Here is a 25,760-nt window from a genome sequence, read left to right as displayed (position 1 = left end):
CAAGGAATGTTTTGTGGAGTGTGTATAATAACAAGGTGGGAAAAGGGCTGGGGTGAAGGTGAGGGCATGGTGGGAAGAGTCAGGGAAGATGTCCTGGAGGGAACAGATCAACAGAAATTTGACCTGTGATCAGCAGTAAGTCTGGGGAAAGGCAAAAAGGGCATTCTAGTCAGACAGAAGCTAAGTGTTAAAACACTGATATGTGAAAGAGCACAGTAGTTCTAAGGCCTACAAAGCCATGCACACTGCGATAAAGGGATAGGTGAGAAACCAGGCTGGAAAGGTAAGCAGGGCCTTTCTGAAGGGGGTATTCAAAGACAAACAGGACAATATCCACACCCTTGTGGGGCTTAGTGTTTCACTGGGGCAGAAGACAGGCACACAAAAAGTTAAATGACAATACATGAGAAACCACACTTCTTTACTGATCTGGTAATAAGACTGCTGCTTACAGGCATGTGGTCAACAGAGTCCCTGGAATTGACAACGTTTTCTTTTCTTTTTTAACTCAGATATAATTTAATATATACCTGATTAACAACATCCATATTATTGATTACTCAAGACACCCTTTCCATTCTAGAATATGAGATAGTTATGTGGTGCTTAATTGGTACAAGCAATGTTAACACATCAAATGTGGTTACTACTAAAAGTCCACGCATTCCACCTTTCAGGGTCCATTTGATATCAGGTAATTCTCTGCTTATCTATAGACCATGAGAAACTTGCTGATTGAGAACACCTGTGCTTAACGGTGCCAAGCAGACCTCTCTGAGGTCACACCATACCCTTTGCGCAGGGCTGTGGAGCAGCTCAGGTCCTTTCTTCCCAAGGACTGCTGAAATATCAGGTATATACCAGGAAGACAGAAGCAATAGGATAGATAGATACAGATATAGAAATATGAGATGGGATTTATTAGAGGAATTGGCTTACATGATGGTGGAGGCCAAGTCCTACGACATGCACACTGAAGGCCCTGGGATGGCAAAAGTGTGACTCAGTCCAAGTCCAAAAGCCTCACAGCCAGGGAGGCCAGTGGTATAAACTCTCAGTCCCAAGTCTGGAGAGCCTGGAGTTTTGATGTTCAAAAGCAAGAGGAGGAGAATACCCCAGCTCTGAGAGAGAGAGAGAGAGAGGGAGAGAGAGAGACAGAGAGAGAGAGAGAGACAGAGAGAGAGAGAGGAAGAAGAAGAAGGAAGAAGGAGAAGAAGAGGAAGAGGAGGAGGAGGAGGAGGAAGAAGAAGAAGAAGAAGAAGAAGAAGCAGCAGCAGCAGCGGCGGCCACAGTGGTGTTGGCGGCGGCGGAGGAGAAGGAGGAGGAGGAAAGAGGAAAGAAGAAAGAAGAAAGAAGGAGAAGGAGAAGAAGGAGGAAGAGGAGGAGGAGGAGGAGAGGGAGAGAGAGAGTATTTTCTGATGTCCTTGTCAGCAATTTGAAAACATGGGGGCTGGCCAGACGAGGTGGCTCACACCTGTGATCCCAGCACTTTGGGAGACCGAGGCAGGTGGATCACGAGGTGAGGAGATCGAGACCATCCTGGCTAACATGGTGAAACCCCGTCTCTACTAAAAATACAAAAAAATGCCGGGCGAGGTGGCGGGCACCTGTAGTCCCAGCTACTCAGGAGGCTGAGGCAGGAGAATGGCGTGAATCCGGGAGGCAGAGCTTGCAGTGAGCCGAGATGTGCCACTGCACTCCAGCCTGGGCAACAGAGCGAGACTCCGTCTCAAAAAAAAAAAAAAGAAAAAAGAAAATTTGGGGGCTGCCTGATACTTAGGTTAGGTGGAATCCTTGTTGGTTGAATACGCTTTCCCAGAGAGTAATGACTATGAATCAAGGACAACCTGGAGGAAAATCTTTTGTTTTGAACCTTAGGGACTATTTTTAAAATCAGTTTGTACTCCTGGCACAGTGAGGGGACAAGTTGTAGCACTACGTTCCTTTTCTTACCAAAAAATCTCCAATATATATATATATATAAATCAGAAAAAAAAATGACAATAACAATAAAACTCACAAAATAAGTTTCCAGGAAAGAAAAGGCCATATCATAAACTTTTAAAAATTGAAAACCATTTTAAATGTCATTTAACAAAAAGTTATTTTAATGTCCAAAGGAGATTAGTTTATCCTCAAGAAACCACTGGAGACAGCAGTTCAGATCACAGGTGTGGCCAATTCTAACGCGGGGGAGGGAGATCCTTCCCAGTGATTGGTAAGGATCCAAAGACTAAAAAACACTTGACTCGGCTGGGCGCGGTGGCTCACACCTGTAATCCCAGCACTCTGGGAGGGCCGAGGCGGGTGGATCACGAGGTCAGGAGTTCAATATCAGCCTGGCCAAGATGGTGAAACCCCATCTCTACTAAAAATACAGAAATTAGCCAGGCATGGTGGCGGGTGCCTGTAGTCACATCTACTTGGGAGGCTGAAGCAGGAGAATCGCTTGAACCCGGGAGGTGGAGGTTGCAGTGAGCTGAGATCGCACCGCTGCACTCCTGAGGTGCGAGTTTTTGAGGCAGAGCGAGACTCTGCCTCAAAAACAAACAAACAAAATCACTTCGCTCTTTGACCATTTCTTCTAGACTTGCTTCCATGCTGCATTCATTAACATGGTTCCATTATAGTTTTATCAATAGATCAGTGTATTACATTGAAAAGCATTGTTGAAAAGCTGCTACTTTGGGAGTATTTGCAGGAGGAATGGTGGAAGAGACCGGCCCACTGCTCCTGCCTCTTCCATCTCAGTCACCCAAAAGCACTAAAACCTTTACACCTGGAAGAGCTTACTAAGGATAGAATGGGTACCACAGTAGTGCTGAGCTTCCTGGACTAGGATGTAATCAGATAGGGGCTTGGATGACTACATGGAGAAATGATGTGCCAGGGATTCTGGGGCCAAGCAGTGCTTAGGCCCATCCCGGAGGGTCTCTCATGATGTTACAGCAATGATTCTGTGAGTCTGATGCATGGTGCACCCAGTTTGAGTCTCAGTACTTCAGATTGGGATGAGATCAGCATGTTACTTTCAAGGAAGGCTTCCAAGGGAGACAACTGAATGGCAAGGACCTGGACAGGCAATGATTGCTTAAGCCAACCCTGCATCCCTACAGCATCACCAAGCTGAGGAGGTGGAATCTCTGAGGGGCAAGATATGCAAGATATCTTTGTGTCTGAGGGTGATATCTCCTAGGGAGTGGGTTTGATGAAGTTTGGGTTGGGTCTCAATCCAGCTCTGCCATATCTTAGATGGGAAAGCCTGGGCCAAGTTACTTCAGCTCCCTGAGCCTCAGTTTTCTCATTAGTCAACGGGAGCTCTACTCACTTCGCAGGGTTTCTGTGAAGGTTACACAGGAGTTATAAAGCATCTAGTCCAGGATCTGGCACCCTGCAGTGGTCCAGTAAGTGATCTTTTATTTCATTCCTCCCTTTCAATCTCCCGTGTCAGGGTATCTGTCGTTTCTCCCCTCTGGGCCTGTTTCTCTGGGTCGTTGGTGCCGGAGCTGCCGCGGGAGCTGACTTGGCAACCCCACGCTCAGAGCACAGACTTCCCCAGCTGCACACGGTGGGAGGCGCCTGGGCAAGATTTGGAAGCTCGCCAATGGAGACAGGTATTTCCAGTCCTGATAGAGAAGCAATGGGTGGAGGTGGAAATGGGGATGGGGGAGGAGATCGGATGAGCCCGGAACCTGGGTGGATCCCCTGGGAGGAGCTCCCCGCCTGGTGCTCCTGCCCCCAGGCTCAGATTTCAACCTTCGCTGCCGCCTCTGTGGCGCGCCCGTTCGGGGAGCGGAGAGGGTCGCCCGTAGGTTCCGGAAGAAGGACGGCGTACCAATAGCCTGGCAAGGGGCCAGCTCCCGCAGCCCTGGAGCGCTGGCCGGACCCGGCGGCCCCTGTTGCTGGCGGCGGGAAGCTACCCACCGGCCTTTTCACGCTTGGCTGTGCAGAGGTCCACGAGGGGGCGACCTGAGCCCACGTGCCGCCAACCCTTCCCTCCTGAAACTACAACTCCCAGGCCGCTCAGGGGTCCCGCCCGCCTCACCGCGCCTCTGGCGGCTCCAATTGGCCGCCGCGGGAGGGGGATTGGCGGTCTCCAGGGCGACGGGAGGCGCTCGGGGCATCCGAGGCGGGGAGGCGGGTCCGCCCCCTATTGTGTGGCGGCGAGAGTGGAGCAGAGCGGTGCGGAGCAGGTGAGGGAGGGGGCGTACTGGGGGTATAGAAGTGGGGGTGCTGGCGGGGGCATGGAGAGTAGTGCGGAGTTATGGGGGACAGGAGAAAGCGGGGAGTTCTAGAGAGAAGTGGAATTCGTTGAGGGAGCAGAACTAGGGGAGTTCTGGGGAGTGAAGTGGAATTCTTGGCGGGTGGGTGGGGGTTCCCGGAGAACTGCAGGAGTTCTGGAGGCAATGTGGGGGAGTTCTTGGTGGGTTCTAAGAGAAAGGAGGAGTTCCAGGGGACCGTAGAATGCGAGGGAGAAAGGAATTGTTGGGGGTGGGGTATCAGAATTTGTATTGTGAGCTGAGGCAGGAGAATCCCAGGGAGGAGAATTCTCGGCAGGAGAGGATGGGGAGAAGTGGCTGGGGGACGGGGAGACCAGAAGGGAGTTCCTTGTAACGCAGGGGGCCTGCTGCAATTGGAGATCAGGTGCGAGAAGCTGGAATTGTGGGGGGGGGGGGGACTGTGCATAGTAGCGATAACTGGAAAGGGAATAATGGGAGGATGAGGGAGTGGTATGTAGGGAGACTAGAAGGGTGAGGAAATAGTGGAGGCCGGGGAAGTTGCAAAGATATTAGGAGACTCGGAGGAATTCTAGGGATACCTAGTTACTCGGGGTCTTGGAAAACAGCCAGGAGAGAACTAGGGGGTTCCTATGGTTCCTATATACTTGGAAAAAGGTTTTTCAGGGAAGTATGGGAGAGCTGCCTGGAGGCAGTGGGAAACAGGGGGCTTTGTTGCTAGTGAATTGCCAGAAGTTAGACGGTACAGGATCATTATGTAGAGGCAAGGATCAGACTCTGTGGAGGATGTTTTATAGTCTGTCCTGAACTTTGTGGCCAAGAATGGGTTGGAGGCCTCACAGCAGAGTCCACTTGGCTGCGCCGGGCCCTGGCATGGACCCTCTGGCTCTCTGAGACTGCCCTAGGATCTGTGGGGCTGTCAGGAGCTCCTACCCTCCAAGCCCCAGGGCTCATTTTGTACACTTCAGGGACTCACAGGCTTTTTTTGGACCATGCCTGGGGTTGGGGAAGAGAGAGCCTGACAAACCCTGGCACCCCGAAGATATTGGAGGGGAGTGAGTGGGAGGGATTTGGGTGAGGTCCTTCGGTGGTGGTGCCTGGCAGTGGGAGGGCTGCTTGGCAGTATCATGAGGAAGTTGTGCCAGCTGCCAGCCCCGGGACCTGTCCAGACCTGGAGGATGCTGCCTGGGCCCCCCATACCGGCAGGTGGGGGAGGCAGCTCCTCCTCTCCCAAGTGCCTCACTTATTGCCAAAGCAGTGTAGGGAGACTGAATGGAGAAAGGCCTTGGGTCCCCAGCTTCCAGAGTTTTTCATAGAAGCCGGGGAAATGGGACAAGGGATTGTATGGGGGTGTCCTGGGGACTACTTTCTGAGGGTTAAGGGCCCTGGATTTGCCCTTGACTGGCTCTCTGCCTCTGAACAGAGATCCTCAGGGCCTTTATTTGTCACAGTGAGGTGAAGGCAACAGCACTGGTTCCATCTTGCTACTATACCTTGTAAGCATCAAGAAGCAAGAGAAGGCTGGGCCATGAGAGTTTTTTTTTTTGTTTCGTTTTTTGAGAGGGAGTCTCGCTCTGTCGCCCAGGCTGGAGTGCAGTGGCCGGATCTCAGCTCACTGCAAGCTCCGCCTCCCGGGTTTATGCCATTCTCCTGCCTCAGCCTCCCGAGTAGCTGGGACTACAGGCGCCCGCCACCTCTGCCCGGCTAGTTTTTTTGTATTTTTTAGTAGAGACGGGGTTTCACCGTGTTAGCCAGGATGGTCTCGATCTTTTGACTTTGTGATCTGCCCGTCTCGGCTTCCCAAAGTGCTGGGATTACAGGCTTGAGCCACCGCGCCCGGCCTGAGAGTCTTGATCTACCATACTTCCTTCAAAAATCTTTTTCCAAGTATATAAGGAACCCCAGTTCTCTTCTGGCTTAGTTTTTCAAGACTCTCAGAATGCAGGCGTCCCCAGAATCCTTCCACATTTCCTAAGACCTTCCCAGCTCTCCCAGCCTCCCCTATTTCCTCACCTTTCTGGTCTCTGCATTCAGCACTCACCATTCTCCCAGTACTCCTACCCCTGCTCTTACTCCTCAGGGCTTCAAGATTCCCCCCTTCCCCCTACCCCCCACTTAATTACGCTCCTCCCTCCTTTCTCTTCCCAGTGCCTTTCTCTAATGGTGGGGTTTCTTCTGGGCTCCAGTATTGGCCAACTCTGCATGTTGCCTTGCACTTTGCATTTAGATCTGGTGGTTCTCCGGAGAGCAGCTTCCTCGGGTGTTACATGAGCCAAGCCCTCACTGTACAGATGAGTGAGAGCTGAAACCTGTTCCCTGAGCTGATCAGAAGGACATCCCTTGGCCCCTCCATCTGGGCCCCTGTGGATAGGAGGGGCTGGGCGAGCAGGCCAGCTGGGCTATGGTGTGGTGCCTCGGCCTGGCCGTCCTCAGCCTGGTTATCAGCCAGGGGGCTGACGGTAAGCTGGACTCCTGGGCTCAAGAACACCCTGTTAGCCTTGGGGTGGGTATGGGGGTGTTCCTCAAGGGTTCCTCTTTGAGCATGTGAGGGCAGGGGAGGAATAGGGCTGCTTCTGGAGAAGCTGAACTGGGGGTTTCTCCAGTCACCCAAAGTCCTAAGGTGCCCACAGAGATACTGATGGCACCTCCCCTTCCAGCACTGACCCTGGCCCCCCGTTGTGCCCTCATGCCACCCATCATGCAGGTCGAGGGAAGCCTGAGGTGGTATCGGTGGTGGGCCGGGCTGGGGAGAGTGTGGTGCTGGGCTGTGACCTGCTGCCCCCGGCCGGCCGGCCCCCCCTGCATGTCATCGAGTGGCTGCGCTTTGGATTCCTGCTTCCCATCTTCATCCAGTTCGGCCTCTACTCTCCCCGAATTGACCCTGATTACGTGGGTAAGAGTTCTCCTCAGGTGGAAGGTAGGCAGGTATCAGCAAGAAAGGTGGACTGGGTAGAGTTGGGCAAGGCCTCCTGTGAACTGCTCTGTCCCTGCCCTGATCTCATCTCCAGCTCTGCTGCCTTCACTCTGCTTAACAAGCATGTTTGTGCTCCCAAGCAGTGTTAATTCATTGAAAGATTCATTCATTTACACACACACACACACACACTCACTATTATAGCTGTGCTATTTAGGACTCCACGTGGTCTGTTCCAAAGGATATCCTGCAGCCCTATTCCAAGTATCCATTCTAATTTTGTGACTGCTTTTTCTAGATCTCATCATGAAACCTCCCAGACTTCATCCTGATCTGTAGTCTCCCCATTTGGCCCTACCTTGGTCCTGGCTCTACTACCTGCTCACTCCTCTGCCCTCTCCCCCTTCCCCATCACCTTAAATGCTAGCTCAGGGGTTCAAGTCTTCTAGGGAATGGGCTGATGGGGCAGCAGGGTGGGTGCGGCTGTGACCTCTCTGCTTTTCCAGGGGCACTCAGCCTGCTTCTGAGTAGAGAAGCACAGGTGTACAGAGAGGGTGGCTGGGGAGGGCCCAGGTTCCCCAAAGGTCAGTGAATGGGGCTGGCCTGGGTTGCTGCTTTAGGTGGCACCTGTTGGGACTTAAAATCGTGTGTAGCCTCCCTGGGCGCCTTCTGCTGCACCCCAGCTGGCTCCCTAGAATGGCTACAATGGCTCTGCTTCCTCCTAATCCTGGATGGAGCCTTAATCTAAGCGGTTTAGTGCCAGGTCTCAGAGGGCAGTGTGCAGGAGGCTCTAAGGACGGGTCTGGGATAGGGGTAAGAGAGAGTCTTGTTGCCTCCTCTTCAGAGAAGGGAGACCCAGGAAAGGCCACCTGGGAGGATTTTGATGGGGAGGCCCCCACCTTTTCCCTCTTTAGTTTGAATCTTGAGGGAAACCCTGGGATTGGCTGAGCCTTGCCACAGGGTGGGCTGAGCGGAGAAGGGAGGAGGTGCAGGCAGGTGATGCAGCAGGGAAGTTTATTTTCAAACTGGGGGCAGTTATTGGCAAACAGCCTGGTAGGAGTGTATGTGTCTACACAAGCCCTGTGGGAATGGATGAAAGCGGGCCCCAATTAGCACCAGTGGAGAAAAAAACGGCTGTACCCACCAGCCCTCCCTCCCTGCCTCCGCCTGCCCGGGCCTGGGAGGGGTCTTGGGCTGCCGGGCTGAGGCTGGACAGATTCAAAATGTTGCCTGACTGAGGGCAAGGCAAGGGGAGGCGGAAGAGAGAGGGGCTTTTCCTGGGACTCCACCAGGGAGACTTGAAGCTCTTCCTTCTCTCCAGCTTGTGTCCTGCCTTGAGGTCCGTCAGGCCTGAAGCCACTGGATGGTTAGCAACTTTGTCTAGCTGTGGGTCTTCCTTCTGTCTGTGCTGTTGCTTGAGTTGCAGGTGCTGTGAGCAGTAGCCTCTGGTACTTACTCTCTACTCCTATCCTTTGTTCACACCCCTACCTCAGTCTGGATCTCTTAGTCGGGCCCTCTGGCCGAGGAAGTTGGGACCTGAGGGAGACCCCTGAGCCCATTAACCCTTTTACTGCCTCACAGTGTGGAAGGGGCCTCTCAGCCTTTGTGTAGGGGACTCGGAACTGCAGTTGCTAAGCAACAGGAGGTAGAGGTTGCTAAGGACAATGCTTTTCTGTCATAAACCCTCTGGGCAGTGAAGGGGAGATGGGTCAGGGACTGTTGTGGGGCTGGTGGTCTAGAATGTGTGCGGAACCCTGACAGAGTCTGTTGGAGGATTAGGGACCACACAGAAGGGAAGGCTTCCCGTCTTTGAGGACTCTAGAAGAAGCATCTAGCAGAGGGGACTGGATTTATCAACGAGTGCCATGGAGTGAAAGCAATATAAAACAAGCTAGGACGAAAGAGAAGGATTCAATTAGCTGCCGTGTGTAAAGTGTCCCGGCCTGTGCCGGCACAGTGCCTATGTGGTGTGAACCCATGACCAGGCCTCCAGAAGGAAGGTTAGGCTTAGTTGACACCAGCTTTCCTAAGGTGGATCTTAGACCAACTCATCAAAATGGCAGGATGGACTTTTGTGCTGTATTTCTTGGGATTTTCAAGATGCCCCACATAGCAGAAGGGACGTGCATTTTTTTCTCTGCCCTGAGTTGTCTGATAAAAATCAGTGACCTCATTCTCCACTTAGAACTCCCCTGTTTGCTCTAGTCACCTCCCCTCACCACCTTTTATTCTTAACTCTCTGCCCAGTCACAGCTTCCCAGAAGCCTTCGTTACTCTTCTTGCTTCATAGTGCAATGTCTGGGTGCAGTTAGCACCATTTTTTGAACTTCTTTGTGGATGTGTGGACATGAACTTGCCCATTTAGATGACTGTGGGTTCCCTGCCTTCCGAGAGCTTAAGAGAGCAGAGACTGTGTCTCCTGTTTTCTTCACACACCCCTGCATACGGGAAGATCTGAAGTCAACAGGCTTTAGCCCTGCAGGTGGAGGGAGGCCTCCAGGAGGTGGGCCCAGGACTCAGGAGGACTCAGGGCTGCCCTGCTGGCGATCTTCCTGTTCTTCTGTAACAGATCTAGCAGTCCAACTGTCAGAAAAGCTAGGACACGCAGTATGCTTCTTTGGATATTCTCAGTAACATTTGCATTGTTACCCATTGGCTACCAGCATCTCCCAAGTGAGAATACACCAATTACGCCCAGTGCCCTGAACAGCACTTGGTCCTAACACCCGTATCCATGGAAAGCATGCTGCGTCTGGAGAAAGAAGCCTGGCTTTGTCACTTACTAGCCATGTGATTTTGGAAAGAAACTTAACATTAATTCCTTAAGCTACAATAGAATTCTTGGGAGGATTAAATATGGTGACAACGCCTAATATTACATGGCCCGTATTCCACACTCAATCTTCCTTCCCTCTTCTTCCTTCTTTGTGGAGGTAGAAGATCACAATAATGAAAAGTGTCATGTGGGACATAGAAGAGGTTGCAGTCTGGGGTCTGCAGGGTTCAGCAGCCAGGCAGATTAGCCTTCTTGAGGAAGCCTGACAGTAGGTAGAAGGGTATGATTATGTTAAATATTTACCCACTAGGCCTAGTCTTATCTCCCGGGTGGGGATTTCATCACCTAGCCCTTTAAACAGGTCCACCCATCCTAGAGAATCCACACCCTGGAACTCATTCTAAGTACAAAAAGACTTGCCTAAGATCACAAAGCCTGCCTCAAGATCACAAAGCCTGCCTCAACTTGATCCTTTTCTCTTCTTTCTGAAATAGATCACTCTAGAATGGAAGCAAATTGGAGGGGCTGAGCACATTCACAGCTTTGGAATTTCTAGTATTAGGAAGAGCTGAGGTGGACACTATGCAAACGGACTTGGAGCAACATTTGCATACAACATAAGATTCAGAAAATGCAGCCAGGCACAGTGACTCACAGCTTAATCCCAGCACTTTGGGAGGCTGAGGCAGGAGGATCCTTTGAGGCCAAGAGTTTGAAACTAGCCTGGGCAACATAGCAAGACCCCTCTCTTCAAAAGTTAAACGATTAGCCAGGCATGGTGACACTTGCCTGTAAACAAGCTACTTGAGAGGCTGAGGCAGAAGGATCACTTAAGCCCAGGAGTTCAAGGCTGCAGTGAGCTACCATCAAACCACTGCCCTCCAACCTGGGCAACAGAGTGAGACCCTGTCTCTAAAAAAAAAAAAGAAAGTTCCATTTGTTCATAGCGGAGGTCAAGGTGGGGATGAGCAATGTGATGTAGAGGGGAGGAGGCTGGAGGCAGGGAGACCTGCAAGTAGGCTGTTGGAGAAACCCAGGTGAGACATGCCACATGTGTAAAGGTGAGGACAGCAGAGAAGGGGAAATGTTTAGGAGGTAGGATTTGGAAAATCTAACGAGCAAGTAGATATGGGAGGTAATTGAAGAATCTAGGAGATGCCAGGTTCCTGATAAGGTGACTTCGTGTGTGGTGGTGCTGTTCACTGATGGAGGGAGAGAAAAGGAAGATGATGTGTGATCAGTTTAGAGACAGGGCCAGGACTTGAGTGCAGCTTTCTGATTTCAAATCTAGACCTCATTTATTTGTTCAACAACTTATTCGAGCATCTGGTGATGCCAGGCACCATGCTACATGCTTTCCCTACATTATTTCTGTCCTCCACCCCACCTCAATTTTGTTTCTCTTCTTTTTACAGATGAGGAAACTGAAATTAAGAGAGGTTAAGTAACTTGCCCAAGAGTACACAGTCGAGCTGGACTCATGCCTAGGTCTATCTGGCTCCTGTGTGTGCCTGTATCATGAGGCTACACTGCCAGGGACCCATGAAGCCGTTTGGGGTGCACAATTGCATCCAGGGAGGGTGCTGAGGGCTTGGGTAGGCACCCTTGGTCTGAGCCTGGCAGTGTGGTGTGGATGCTGACTAACAGCGGGATTGAGGTGTCTGGTTGTGCTGTGGTTGTGTGGCTTTGTGGAACTGTATGTGGTCAGCCAGCTGGGGCCTGAGTGCCCCGGGGCATGGAAAGGATGGGGTGAGGAGGCTGCTGACTTTGCTGCTTGCTGGGCTGGACTCTGGCCACCCTAAGGCGCTTAGGCTGCTGATAATAGCCCTGAGGGATTAGGGGCTTTGGCAGGCGGGGTCTGGGTTCCCCTGCTAGGGCCTCAAACACTGCTGAGGTTTTCAGGGAAACAATCCTCTATCAGGAGTACTCCCAGGAGCTCACACCTTCCCCTACAAAAAAAGCCCAGATTCTGTAAGAGTCCAGAGGAGACTACGTGCTGGCTCTTCACCTCCTTCCCCAACAGTCCTGGACGCCGAGTGCAGTTCCGGGGGAAGGTTTTATCCACCTGCTGTCCACTTGGTTTCTCTTTGTGTAGACAGGGTCCCAGCTGTTGAACAGCAAGAGCGGTCAGAGGGGCTGAATGGAGGGACCTGTCCTGAATGACCCCAACCCCATCTGCATCTCTGTGGACCTCACACTGTCAGAGTAATTGGGAGAGACTGAGCCTGTTCTTACCTCTAAGAATTACCAGTGTGACCAGGGGACTGGGGTTTCCATGGGGTTCCTTCAGCACCCTTGATTCAGGGCTCCTCCCCCAGGACGAGTCCGGCTGCAGAAGGGGGCCTCTCTCCAGATTGAGGGTCTCCGGGTGGAAGACCAGGGCTGGTACGAGTGCCGCGTGTTCTTCCTGGACCAGCACATCCCTGAAGACGATTTTGCTAACGGCTCCTGGGTGCATCTGACAGTCAATTGTATGAGGCTGTGGGGCAGGTGGTGGAGAAGGACAGGGAGGAGGAGGATGGGGACTCTGGCTGGTGGGAGAAAAGGGAAGAGGGAGTTCTATTTCTATCCCACAAACACTCCGATGCCCCACCCTTCCTGAGAGTCCTTGTTTGCTCACTTAGTAGTTGCATCTCACCCCTCCCCCATACTCCTGCCCTTTTCAGTTCTTCAAATATAAATCCAATCAGTCTTCTAGGCTCTGTGTCAGGAACTCCCTCTTTCTCTTCCCTCCTGCTTCCCTGGCCAGGGAAGTGAGTGGGAGAGAGGGGGCTCTTGGGCCCTGAGTGAAACACAGCTCACATACATATAGCACTTTGTGTTTTCAAAATACCTTTTCACCCAGGCCCTTATTATTTCTGTCTCACTCCTAAGTAGGAAGGAGGTCATAATCATTCCCACTGCGTAGGTGAGGCTGGGTCATGCCACTGATTAGTGGCAGAGCAGAGTCTAGGACCCAGCCCTCCTCACTCCCAGAACAGTGCTCCTCCTGAGGGGACTTGGCTCTCCCCGCCGGCTCTGGACATCCAGCCTGGGTTCAGCCCCAGGCCAGTGTGTGGGGGTGGGTTGATAGAATCCTCACTTGGCCCGGGTGCAGCAGACAGGGTGGCCCCGGGCTGAGCATTCCTATGAGGCGGGGCTGGTGGGTGGGCAGCAGGCTGGAGCCCTGAGTCGTCTCCCTGGCCCTCGGACACTGCTCTTTGCGCTGACAGCCCCTCTGGGGCCCCTGATGCCTGTCTCCCTTGCAGCGCCCCCTCAATTCCAGGAGACACCTCCTGCTGTGTTGGAAGTGCAGGAACTGGAGCCTGTGACCCTGCGTTGTGTGGCCCGTGGGAGCCCCCTGCCTCGTGTGACGTGGAAGCTCCGAGGAAAGGACCTTGGCCAGGGCCAGGGCCAGAGCCAGGTGCAAGTGAGTCCTGGGGGTGGATTGAGTGAGCCATATAGAGTGTGAAGGGAAAGTGGGGGCCTGGCAGTGGGGCCAGAGGACAGAGGAGGCAAAGGCCAGGCTGGAAGATGGGCCAGAAGAGGGGGTTGGCATTGTTTGCCCCGAGCCTGGGGTGCTGCCTCCCTCTGCTGGCCAGCCTCGGAAGTGCAGGATCTGAGGCTGGCAGGGGAAAGGACTCTTCCTCACCCACTCCTTCCCTAGGTGCAGAACGGGACACTGCGGATCCGCCGGGTAGAGCGAGGCAGCTCTGGGGTCTACACCTGCCAAGCCTCCAGCACTGAGGGCAGCGCCACCCACGCCACCCAGCTGCTAGTGCTAGGTGCTCTCTGGCGGGAGGGCTGGGCTTCAGGGTTACCTATGCAAGGGGGCTGTGACCTATGGTTGAATTGGTTCACAGCAAGATAGGAATATCTGTGCCTGAGGGCAGGGCCCGTGGAAGCTGAGGGGGCTCCCAATGCAGGCTGTCGCTCTGAAACCAGCACCTTAATTTTAAAAGGCTTGGTAAGCAGACAAAGCGATCTTAGTGCCCAGTAGTGTGTTATAGTGGAAAGGACATGGGTGCTTGTGTTAGGCTAACTCCTTGAGTCCCAGTTTCTTCATCTTTATAAAGAGACTCATGTCTACCTCTCAGGTCTGTTACAAGAATTTACTTAGGTCCAGCTGAGCCCAGTCACAGGCACATGGAATTCCTGGCCAAGATCCTTCCTTTAGAAGGGAAACTGAGAAGTAGAAGGCCTGGACTGTGCCTTCATAGAGCCTATTATCTTTGTGGGGAATTGGGACTAATTGGGGAAACAGGGAAGTGTTGCTGTCCGAGGTACTGTAAGAAAGGCAGTGCCCGGTAATGGTTAAAGTGTCGTCTGTGGCATAAGGAAGCCTAATGGGAACGTTGCCTCTCCTGCTGTCCTTGGGCAATCACCTCACAATCTGTCTGCCGCTGAGCCTTCATTTCTTCATCCATAAAATGGAGACAATTCCCACTGCCAAGCTTTTGGTCAGGATTAAATGAGGTCGTGCAGGTAAAGTGCTTAGCACTCAGTGTCCCGCATGCAGTCAGTGCTCTGTTGTGTCAGCTTGCATCATGACCTCTTCTTACTGACTGCTCATGCGGTACCGGCCCAGAGAGGGGAAGAAGTAGTGGAACTGTAGTAGCAGAGGTGCTTTTGCAGGAGGTATGTGGCGTGGCCAGGCCCTTGGGAGGGACATTCCAGACCGGGGGTGCAGGGAGCAAAGGCATGGAGATGGGGGACAGTCAGCTGCCCACAGTGACCTGAAAGAGTTCATGAGGACTGACATGGAAAGATGGCTGGCCAGGTAGGGAGGGTTTGGACCGCAGGGGTCCACACGGCTGGGTTTGAGCTTAGTGTAGTAGGAGCCAGGTGCTGTTGCACGTTCCTCAGCAGAAGTGTTCTGTGGCTCAAGGGGCTGTTTCTGTATGAATGGCGAGTAGAGTGGCAGCTGCAGGGGAGCCTGGAGTCAGGGGCTGCTGCAGCATCTTGAGATGAGGTATTGGGCACCTGGGTTAGGGTCAGAGACAGAGAAGTAATTCAAGAGGTGACAAGCAGGGATACAAATGGTAAATGAGCAGAGTTAAACTGACTCCCCCAAACACACACACCATTCCTAGACAGTGGAACCGCATGAATGGGGTTGCTCTTGATGGAACAGAGAGAATTTGGAAAGAGGAATGGGTCTCAGGGAGAGGGTGAATTCTTGTTACATACAGGTGGAAGCTTCTGTTTCCATTCCCCAAAGCCCTGTAACAACGAGCCCTAGGATTCCAGAGGGCAGAGCTGGGAAGGATTGTAGAGGTGACCTCAGGGTTCTGGGAAGACTGTGGGCTGAGGCCACCTTCCTCCCCTTGTGCACCCCACAGGACCCCCAGTCATCGTGGTGCCCCCCAAGAACTGCACAGTCAATGCTTCCCAGGATGTTTCCTTGGCCTGCCACGCTGAGGCATACCCTGCTAATCTCACCTACAGCTGGTTCCAGGACAACACCAATGTCTTCCACATTAGGTGGGGTCACCCTCATTAGGAGGGTGGAGGTGGGGAATTCACAGTCTCTGAAGAGCCGCTTGGCTGGGCAAGGCCTGGACCCCTCCTCACACATGCCACATTGCAGCCGCCTGCGGTCCCGGGTGCGGATTCTGGTGGACGGGAGCCTGCGGCTGCAGGCCACCCAGCCTGATGATGCCGGCTGCTACACCTGTGTGCCCAGCAATGGCCTCCTGCATCCACCCTCAGCCTCTGCCTACCTCACTGTGCTCTGTAAGCCCCTGACCCCAGCTTCTCCCACAGCCTTCTCCCTTCCCCTGGGCCAGGCCAAGCCCCTCTCCCCCAACTTGCCACTACTTTCCCCCAGACCCAGCCCAGGTGACAGCTATGCCTCCTGAGACGCCCCTGCCCATAGGCATGCCGGGGGTGATCCGCTGCCCGGTTCGTGCCAACCCCCCACTGCTCTTTGTCAGCTGGACCAAGGATGGAAAGGCCCTGCAGCTGGACAAGGTACAGGCTTGGGGCAGTACAGCTTGGTGTTATTCTGCTCAGGACAGCAGGGTGGAGTTAGCTCAGTTTAATTCAATTCTGTGACTGGGGACACACATCTTTTGTGAATTTAATTTGTGTTATGAGACATGTTGCATAGGAGACTACTTAAAACCGCTGAGGAAAAATTTCCATGGTTTAAGGTGGTGGTTTTGTGTCTTCTCTGGGGAAAGAAGAGAGATGATCTCTGGGGAAAATGATGGCAAAGAGTCAAGAAGCAGAACCGAAGGTTCTTTCGTGTGATGACTGGGGAATTGTGTGTCCCGGGGGAACACACACTTCTCACCAGGTGCTGTGTGGGATACTGGGTTGGGGGCAGGGGCAAGGAGGCATCCATCCTTCAAGTGGGCACTGCCTGGGCAGAGGACAGCAACACTGTCTGGAAGGCCATGGATGGAACTCATGCCTTTCTTTTAGGGTGGTTGAGGATAGACCAGCAACAGATTCTGGGACTCTGGTGATGGGCCTCAAAGAGGAGACAGTCATTCCCTTGCAGAAACCAGGATCAAGAGGCAGGAAGTAGTATAGTGCGTTTCTGGAATCATGCGTTATGGGATCATGGATCATCCAACTGGGTGGAAGCTGGAGTGCCTGTAGGGACATGAATGGTGCAGAGAAAGCTGGAAAGACAGGTTAGCATCAAAAGGAAGAACTGTGAATGCCAGGTTACCATTGCCTTATTCCAAGGCAATTGGGATCTTTTGTCTGCAGAGACTATAAATTTTTTTGAGGCCCAGTATTGCCATCTGTTCATCGTAGTGTACCTGGGGCTTCTACAACAATAGTACTCAGTATATCTTTGTTGACTGTTTAAGAGAAAAGTCTACAGGCAGTTGGAGCCGCTGGAGTTTGTTGAGCATTGGTGTGATAGCATCAGAGCTGTGATCAGGGATTGAGCTTATCCAGTGGAATGTAGCAGGAGATACTGGACATAGGAAGAGGGGTTCTGAAGCTGCTGAAATGGCCCAGGTGAGAGTTGTGGAGTCTAATTTAGAGAGGAGGACATGAAGATGAATGGGCTCATGCCCCGACAAAAGGGACCTCTCAGGATGACTGGCTTAGTATTTCGCTAGGGGGAGTGAGGGAACGTGCGGAGGCAGACTTCAGCAAGGAGGACGGTGGGCCCTTTAATAGAGAAATAGGAGCTGGTTTGGGGTGGAAGATGCTGAACTTAGTTGTGGAGTGCTGGGAAGGGAGCCAGGTGAAGTCCCAGCAGGCAGGAAGCCCCATGCAGCCCAATTCCAGGGGTGGCCATTCACAGTGTATTTTCTGTGAGTGGCACCCCCTGGAGTTGTGCAGTCACAGCCTCACACTATTGGGAGGGGTCCCTCTGTAGGCAGGAGAGAAAGGAAGCACTGGAAATCGGAGAGGGGTCAGGCCTAGACATGGAGCTGCTGGAGTCCTCTGCATAGCTGTGGGTTTCTCGTCCTCCCTCTCTCTTGTACTGCCATCCCGGGCTTGTCTCCGCTGAGCTCCTCTGTCAGAGGAGATTGAGATTGAGAGGATGCTGAGCTGTCATCTCCTCTTCCTTCCAGTTCCCTGGCTGGTCCCAGGGCACAGAAGGCTCATTGATCATCGCCCTGGGGAATGAGGATGCCCTGGGAGAATACTCCTGCACCCCCTACAACAGTCTTGGTACCGCCGGGCCCTCCCCTGTGACCCGCGTGCTGCTCAAGGTTAGGCCGGGGGTGGGCGGGGGCCTGTGGTGACAGTGAGTCAGATGGCTGGAGATGGCGCTAAGGCCAGGCTGATGGGGGTGGGGTGGGGCAGACACATGGGGAGGGGTTTCCAAGTCTGTTTCCCATGGTAGCCATGGCAGCAGCTGCCTGATGCCATCCCAGAGGTTTCTGCAGAGGTGGTGCTTGGCAGGTGGGACATCAGTCACACACATCCAAAAGTAAGATATCCTGTTCGCCCCAACTCTCACTAACCTTGACCATGCTGCCTCCCTCTCTGGGGCTCTGGGAGGAAGAATGTTCTGTAGAGGTTTGTACATCTCTGAGAGTCCTGCCTAAGCCTGCCAGCCCTTACTACGCCACCATTTCCCTCCAGCCCCTACTCACTGGGGAACAGACACAGAGCCACAGAAGAATTGAGAGATGGAGAGAGAATGAGGTGGAGACAGGCTTGGTGAGTGTTTAGCTAGGGGGAGTGTGAGAGAGTGAGGTGAGACATGGCATGACAGGAACACAGAGAGAGGGAGTAGCCAACCTTAGACGGTGATGTAAGAGAGGGCTCCTCCCAATGCCAGACCTGGCTTGCAGGCTCCCCCAGCTTTTATAGAGCGGCCCAAGGAAGAATATTTCCAAGAAGTAGGGCGGGAGCTGCTCATCCCCTGCTCCGCCCAAGGGGACCCTCCTCCTGTTGTCTCTTGGGCCAAGGTAAGGCTCCTGAGCCCGCTCTGCTTGTACCCGTGCCCACTTCACCCCTGCCTCTTGTGCCCCAGCCATCTTGTGGGAGGGAGGGTGTGGGAAGGAGAGGGCTGTCAGAGGCAGGGTGGGGAGGAACTGGAGCTGCCTGGAGAGATGAGGGGCGTCCTTGGTGAGGGGTGGCTGCGTGTGTCCTCAGGGCTCACCAGTGGTTCTGTAGGTGGGCCGGGGGCTGCAAGGCCAGGCCCAGGTGGACAGCAACAGCAGTCTCATCCTGCGACCATTGACCAAGGAGGCCCATGGGCGCTGGGAATGCAGTGCCAGCAATGCTGTGGCCCGCGTGGCTGCCTCCACCAACGTCTACGTGCTGGGTTAGTGGCTGGAGAGATGGCCAGGGGCTGGGAGAAATTACATGGGAATCGTTTTTGGAGGCCCAGAAAGGGGATCATGGGTGTGCGACCCCTGGGATGATGATGGGTGAAGGGCACTGGCCTTGGGGCCCCTGCTACTCTCTACACTCCCTCAGGCCCTGACCACTATTCCTCCATTCCTCCCTGCCCAGGCACTAGCCCTCATGTTGTCACCAATGTGTCCGTGGTGCCTTTGCCTAAGGGTGCCAATGTCTCCTGGGAGCCTGGCTTTGATGGTGGCTATCTGCAGAGATTCAGTGTCTGGTACACGCCACTGTGAGTGACCTGCTCCTGCCATTTCTCTGCGCCAATCTTGCCTCCTTTCCTCTCCTCCTTGAACCTATCTGGCCTTCTGCCCTTTCTTCTGTCCCTCTATCCCTCACCAGTCCTGGCTCTGCTTCCCTGTTTCCAGATTCTGAGTTCAGAGCCAAGGTCCTGAGACCTTGGATGGTTGAGCAGAGAGGAGTTGGTTAGATCTCTGGACCCCAGATCCTCTGGTCTACCTACCTAACGAGGTACCCCCCATGTCCTCATGTCTCCCAGGGCCAAGCGTCCTGACCGAATGCACCATGACTGGGTGTCCTTGGCAGTGCCTGTGGGGGCTGCTCACCTCCTAGTGCCAGGGCTGCAGCCCCACACCCAGTACCAGTTCAGCGTGCTGGCTCAGAACAAGCTGGGCAGTGGTCCCTTCAGCGAAATTGTCTTGTCTGCTCCTGAAGGTGAGAGGCTTGTAGTCCCAGAACAGCAGAGACAAGGATGGGGAAGGGCCGCTAGGAAAGTTAGGATATGGGAGGTTCTGGGTGGGAAGGGGCAGAGGTGCTGGCCAGCTTGGAGTCCAGAGGGGTGTGTGGAAGATGATTTGAGCTTGTCTTCAGGGGCTCTGGGAGAAGAGTTGGGCACTGGGGTCGTGGAAGGCCAGGGGAGGGGCGCTGGGAATCCTTGCTCTGACCTGCCTTTCTGTCCCATGCAGGGCTTCCTACCACGCCAGCTGCACCTAGGCTTCCCCCAACAGAGATATCCCCTCCCCTGTCCCCTCCACGGGGTCTGGTGGCAGTGAGGACACCCCGGGGGGTACTCCTACATTGGGATCCCCCAGAGCTGGTCCCTAAGAGACTGGATGGCTACGTCTTGGAAGGACGGCAAGGCTCCCAGGGCTGGGAGGTGCTGGACCCGGCTGTGGCAGGCACAGAAACAGAGCTGCTGGTGCCAGGCCTCATCAAGGTATGTGCGAGAGGCGATACAGGGAGCAGCCTCCTAGGGGCTCTCCTGTGTCCTTCTCCATTCCCCAAACCCTATCTTCTCACCTTGATTTGAGCTCTTCATCTCCGCATCCTACCTCACCCTTCCGTCCCACCTGCACAGTCTTTCCGCGCACCGCTGGGATGGGCGGTGCTGGGCCCTGACCTCCCTCCTGGCACTCCATCCCCATCGCAGGATGTTCTCTATGAGTTCCGCCTCGTGGCCTTCGCAGGCAGCTACGTCAGCGACCCCAGCAACACGGCCAACGTCTCCACTTCCGGTGAGCACCTGGCGTGAGGGAGGAGCACCAGGGCTTGCGGGGGGGTGGGGGTTGGGGGGTGGGGCTCCGAGTCCACTGACCCTCCCTCGTGGCCCCCTGCCTAGGTCTGGAGGTCTACCCTTCGCGCACGCAGCTGCCGGGTCTCCTGCCCCAGCCCGTGCTGGCCGGCGTGGTGGGCGGGGTCTGCTTTCTAGGCGTGGCCGTCCTCGTGAGCATCCTGGCCGCCTGCCTCATGAACCGGCGCAGGGCTGCCCGCCGCCGCCGCAAGCGCCTCCGCCAAGGTAACCCCCCCTCCCCCCTCCACCCTCAGCCCTCCTCCTGCGCACTTGGGCCTAGCGCACCAAAAGGCCCCGCCCCTCCTTAAGCCCCTCCTACCTGGGGGAAAATCCTCGCGCCTGTGTGATCCAGGTGCATTCTCTTAGTCCTGCATCTGGTCCTGCCTACGCTTTTCCCACCCGGATGGGGTTGGGCGTCTGGTGTTGGGTGAGAGACTCTGCGCCTGGAGGGCCTGGTTTTTTGCCTGTGTCACCTATTATTCTCGTGCCCTTCCAGATCCACCTCTTATCTTCTCTCCGACCGGGACGTCAGCTGCACCGTAAGTGCCTCCACCTCCTTGGCTTTCTTCTGCTTTTCCATTGTACATGCCAGTATCCTCTGCTTCCTTTTTTGCCTCTTTACTGGGGGGATGTTAGGGGTGGGAGAGGAACAAAAGTGGGAGAGGGTAAGAAGGGATGTGCAGTGGCCCCAGCCTGAGGCCAGTCCAGTATGGCCTGTGCCTTCCCTCCACCCCTTCCACCTGTTGGTCCTTTCCTCGCTTGTTCTCCCTAGCTCTGCTCTGTTGTTCACCAAACCTCTCAAGGCCTGATGCTGGCTCCTGGGAGGGGGACCTGCCCCTACCACAGACTCTGATCTCCTGTCCTTCCCCAGCTCTGCTCTGGGCTCAGGCAGTCCTGACAGCGTGGCGAAGCTGAAGCTCCAGGGTTCCCCAGTTCCCAGCCTGCGCCAGAGTCTGCTCTGGGGGGATCTTGCCGGAACTCCCAGCCCCCACCCAGATCCTCCGCCTAGCCGGGGACCCTTACCCCTGGAGCCCATTTGCCGGGGCCCAGATGGGCGCTTTGTGATGGGGCCCACTGTGGCGGCCCCCCAGGAAAGGTCAGGCCCGGAGCAGGCAGAACCTCGGACTCCAGCCCAGTGTCTCGCCCGGTCCTTTGACTGTAGCAGCAGCAGCCCCAGTGGGGCACCCCAGCCCCTCTGCATTGAAGATATCAGCCCTGTGGCGCCCCCTCCAGCAGCTCCACCCAGTCCCTTGCCAGGTCCCGGACCCCTACTCCAGTACCTGAGCCTGCCCTTCTTCCGAGAGATGAATGTGGATGAGGACTGGCCCCCTCTTGAGGAGCCCAGCCCTGCTGCACCCCCAGATTACATGGATACCCGGCGCTGCCCCACCTCATCTTTCCTTCGTCCTCCAGACACCTCTCCCGTGTCCCCCAGGGAATCACTTCCTGGGGCTGTGGTAGGGGCTGGGGCCACTGCAGAACCCCCTTACACAGCCCTGGCTGACTGGACACTGAGGGAGCGGCTGCTGCCAGGCCTTCTCCCTGCTGCCCCTCGAGGCAGCCTCACCAGCCAGAGCAGCGGGCGAGGCAGCGCTTCCTTCCTGCGGCCCCCCTCCACAGCTCCCTCTGCTGGAGGCAGCTACCTCAGCCCTGCTCCAGGAGACACCAGCAGCTGGGCCAGTGGCCCTGAGAGATGGCCCCGAAGGGAGCATGTGGTGACAGTCAGCAAGAGGTGAGAGCAGTCCCTGCCCATCCCTGCCTCTGCCTCAGTCCTGCCACAGACCGCACCCCTCTCCCAATACCCTGCGCCTTCTCTGCTCCACTCCCACCCTGGGAACGGGAAACCTTGTCTCCTTTTAGAAACTTTTGCTGAGGACCAGGGATTTTTCAGGGGAAACCCATGGCCTAATGTGAGTTTGTGGTCCCTGAATTCAGACTTTTCTGAACAGCTTCTATTCCTCCACCCACACCATATGTTTGTCTTTTTTTGCAGGAGGAATACATCTGTGGACGAGAACTATGAGTGGGACTCAGAATTCCCTGGGGACATGGAATTGCTGGAGACATTGCACCTGGGCTTGGCCAGCTCCCGGCTCAGACCTGAAGCTGAGCCAGAGCTAGGTGTGTGAGCCCTGGGGAAAGGCAGGCATCTCGGCCATGCTGTCCTACATCCCCCCTGCCACCTTAGGACCCATCTATTCCCAGTCAGGCCCTGTCTCCCAGGCTTCTCTGCCCTAGACTGTACCTTGCCTCCTTGGGCCATCTGTACTGGAAGGGCCTAACAAGCTTCACACCTGAACTCTTCACTCATTGAACCTCAGGGCTTCTTCTCATTGTCCTGCCCACCTCTTGCAGGTGTGAAGACTCCAGAGGAGGGCTGCCTGCTGAACACTGCCCATGTTACTGGCCCTGAGGCCCGCTGTGCTGCCCTTCGGGAGGAATTCCTGGCCTTCCGCCGCCGCCGAGATGCTACTAGGGCTCGGCTACCAGCCTATCGACAGCCAGTCCCTCACCCTGAACAGGCCACTCTGCTGTGAACACCCCTAATGTGAGGCTGGGAAAAGGCATATGGACCTGCAAAGGAGGCCCCCAACCAGACAGACCTAGCTTCAACCTAGGGCACTGCCCCTCCCTGCCCCTTTGGTGCCCAGGCACAGACCCTGATAGTGGGCTTGGGTCACCTTGGTATGGAATGTATGTGCTGACCCCCTAGGTGAGTCTGGGGATTGGAACAGGGATCTTAGGTCTGTCTCTCTCTCTCTCTCTGTGTGTGTGTGAAGTTTTTTACAGGTGAATAAACAAAGTTTGAAAGATGTTTCTGTGTGTTATCAGTCTTTGAGAGAGTGCCAGGAGAATCCCTGGACCCTTAAAGAAGAGGAGAATCGGCTGGGCGCGGTGGCTCAAGCCTGTAATCCCAGCACTTTGGGAGGCCGAGACGGGCGGATCACGAGGTCAGGAGATCGAGACCATCCTGGCTAACACGGTGAAACCATCTCTACTAAAAATACAAAAAAATTAGCCAGGCGAGGTGGCGGGCGCCTGTAGTCCCAGCTACTCCGGAGGCTGAGGCAGGAGAATGGCGTAAAGCCGGGAGGCGGAGCTTGCAGTGAGCTGAGATCCAGCCACTGCACTCTAGCCCGGGCGACAGAGCAAGACTCCGTCTCAAAAAAAAAAAAAAAAAAAAAAAGGAGAATCTTATTGAATGAATGGAGGTGCATTCAGCATTCATTCAGGCATTTATTGCGTGCTTACTGAGGCCAGCTACTAAAGGCCAGCCATTGAAGTAGATACTGAGAAAATAAGGTTCTTGAAGACATGCCTTTGCCCTTGAGGAGTTCTTTCTAGTCAGTGAGGCAGACAAGTAAAGAAATAGTTGCCATATGATGTGATAAGTTCTGTGATAAAGCTATGTGTTGGTTATTGTGGTAGCACAAAGGAAGATGGTGCATTCAAGGCCACAAACATTTAGTGAACGCTAATATCGTGTGCTGGGACAAATGCCACATATTGGAGGGGAGTCCTCAGGACCCTCACAGATGGTGGTAATAATAATAATAGTATTCACTATGTGCCAGGCACTGCTCTAAGCCCTCTAGGTGGACTGTTTAGTTCTCTACAATTCTATGAATTAGGTAGTACTACTAGCTCTGTTTTATAGACTAAGGGAACTCAAGCATAGAATGCTTTAGTAACGTGCACAACAGTCACACAGCAGGTAAAGGTGGGGAGCCAGTCAAGGAAGGGAAACTATCCTAGGCAGAGGAATAGCCTTTATAAAGGCACAGAAGAGTGAGAACGCTTGACAATCAGTGGGACTGGAATATAGGGCTGTGTAGGACTTGGGGAGGGAACAGAGAATAGAAAGGTTGGATGGGACTGGATATTGACATCCTGGAATCTCAGGTTCAAGGGAGGGCTCTAACGTGTGAAGAACTCCACCCGGGGTGACTCTGTTCAACTGAAGCCTGAAAGGGTGGGGGGCTTTCTCTCCATCCCTGAACTGTGCTGTCCTCCACCCTCAGAGACAAAAGAACCCTGGCCAGTCTCCTCCCGCTGAGGTCTCCCGCTGTGATCCCTCCAGGATTTAGGAAGAGATACCAGGTCATAGAAAAGGAGATGAAAGGCAGGGAGAAGTCAGGTCTGAACCCTGGGTCCCAACACCGAACACGCCCCTAGGGCCCTGGGCAAAGAGTGACCTCACTGTTAGTCCCTGCCCAGGCTTGAGGTAAGAGATGAGCAAGATCACGTGGGGGTGCTGTCCCGGCCTGCAAGTCCAAGTCCTGTCACACACTAGTCAGCTGGGGTCGGGGAAGGGCCTTCCTGTGCCTCCATTTACCTTGCCAGCCTCTAAACTAGGAGGCTTCTTCCCACATAAACACGCCCACAGTCTTCAGCTAACTTTCTAGGCAGAAAGTTTCCTACTGCGGCACAAGCCTACGGGCTCCCGGTGGAGGCTGAGGTTCTCACGGGTGGAGACCACTGCAGCTGCCTTCGTAGGTCCAGACTCCCCGAACCTTTAACCCTTGCTCTGGTCAACTGTCCCTCTGTCTCAAGCAGTCCTCCCGCCTTCTGCGCTGCGGCGCCTTTAAACCTTCTTGGCCCTTGCCCCGCCCCGGGTCCGCCCCGTCTGAGGCGGGACCCTCCTGAAAACCCCCGGCTGGGCAGGGCGCACCACTTGCAGCTGCAGCCCTTGCCTTGAGTGAGTGCGCTCTCCCGCCCGCTTGAACGGTGAGCAGGTCGCAGGGACGGGGGTCGGGGGGATGTGCGTGGTCTGTAGAAACCAAGAAGCCAGCGCTTTTGACTTGCTCCAGCGAGCTCGGGGATCAAGGGCTGGCACCAGGCAAGGGTCCGGTGACTACTTTACCCCGCCCCGTGCTGTCAGGTCCTGTCCCCAAGCCCTGACCCGACATTGTTGGACGATGAGGTCAGGCGAGGTTAGCCCATGCATAGACAGGGCATCCGTCCGTCCGGAGCAGGGACTCAGGGACTGAGCTCCACCCGCGGGCTCCATCGCCGAGTCCTCACTGGGGCGAGGGGAAAAAAGGGCGTCGGACATTAGCTGGCTGGCCCCGAGTGACCCCGGGTCGTGGCGCCGGCCCTGGGCCAGCTCGTGCTCCTGGGCTTTCCCGCGCGACCCTTCACTTCCTGGTTCCAGGAGCACGTGTGGGCACTGCGTGCCCTCTGAGTCCCCGAGGCCGCCCTTTTCATTCCTGTTCCTGCTAGCTTGCTATTCTGGGGACTCGAGGTCACCAGCTGGGGCTAGAGGACTCCGCATGGGTCGCACAGTGACCTTCTGTGAACCTCCAGTCATCTCTATGACGGTCCCGCGACCTCGGGGGTCTGGGTGCTGCAGCCCTGACTGCGCCCCGGGGTGCCCTGTCTGTGTGAGGTTGTGGGGGTGGTGGTGGCTGCTTTTACCCCAGCCCGAGCGCCGCTGCCCCCACCGGGTGCCCCCTGCTGCTGGGAAACCCGGTGGTGGCCGCGGGC

General features: G+C 54.7%; 2 protein-coding genes across 7 annotated transcripts in view; both read left to right on the top strand.

Moving 5' to 3' along the window:
- The first annotated feature begins 1,392 nt into the window (after positions 1 to 1,392).
- The window catches only part of TAGLN2 (transgelin 2), a 35,142-nt gene continuing 10,774 nt past the window's right edge, over positions 1,393 to 25,760 (top strand). The window contains exons 1-3 of one of the 5 annotated variants that reach the window (XM_011957199.1): positions 1,393 to 1,408; positions 17,031 to 17,037; positions 24,961 to 25,001. The gene's annotated coding sequence lies outside the window, so the exon portion shown is untranslated. Of the gene's footprint in view, positions 1,409 to 17,030; positions 17,038 to 24,903; positions 25,002 to 25,760 lie in introns of those variants that run through there. The other 4 variants (XM_011957198.1, XR_001003478.1, XM_011957204.1 and 1 more) reach the window with 4 other exon arrangements.
- Positions 4,170 to 23,086, top strand: IGSF9 (immunoglobulin superfamily, member 9). Of its 2 annotated transcripts, none has more exons than XM_011957197.1 (21): positions 4,170 to 4,193; positions 6,466 to 6,697; positions 6,943 to 7,131; positions 12,247 to 12,399; positions 13,177 to 13,331; positions 13,575 to 13,692; positions 15,250 to 15,391; positions 15,498 to 15,643; positions 15,738 to 15,880; positions 17,455 to 17,595; positions 18,184 to 18,300; positions 18,509 to 18,659; positions 18,851 to 18,974; positions 19,242 to 19,417; positions 19,669 to 19,919; positions 20,133 to 20,217; positions 20,322 to 20,498; positions 20,770 to 20,812; positions 21,145 to 22,005; positions 22,267 to 22,394; positions 22,629 to 23,086. In XM_011957197.1, exons 2-21 carry the CDS (start codon positions 6,640 to 6,642, stop codon positions 22,808 to 22,810), a joined length of 3,540 nt encoding a protein of 1,179 aa, XP_011812587.1. In that variant the 5' UTR covers positions 4,170 to 4,193; positions 6,466 to 6,639; the 3' UTR covers positions 22,811 to 23,086. The 2 variants fall into 2 exon arrangements, with proteins under 2 accessions (XP_011812587.1, XP_011812585.1); XM_011957195.1 differs by having other exon boundaries at positions 13,177 to 13,337.

This window comes from Colobus angolensis, unplaced genomic scaffold, assembly GCF_000951035.1.
Source record: "Colobus angolensis palliatus isolate OR3802 unplaced genomic scaffold, Cang.pa_1.0 Scaffold439, whole genome shotgun sequence".
Classification (NCBI taxonomy): domain Eukaryota; kingdom Metazoa; phylum Chordata; class Mammalia; order Primates; family Cercopithecidae; genus Colobus; species Colobus angolensis.
Note: the sequence above shows the minus strand (reverse complement) of the source record. Positions and strands in the feature narration are given on the sequence as shown.

Coding starts and splice junctions, on each gene's coding strand:
- IGSF9 (XM_011957195.1), top strand. CDS start 6,640: ATGGTGTGGTGCCTCGGCCTGGCCGTCCTCAGCCTGGTTATCAGCCAG. Junction 20,218..20,321: donor GGCCAACGTCTCCACTTCCG/GTGAGCACCTGG, acceptor CCCCCTGCCTAG/GTCTGGAGGTCTACCCTTCG. Junction 22,395..22,628: donor TGAAGCTGAGCCAGAGCTAG/GTGTGTGAGCCC, acceptor CACCTCTTGCAG/GTGTGAAGACTCCAGAGGAG.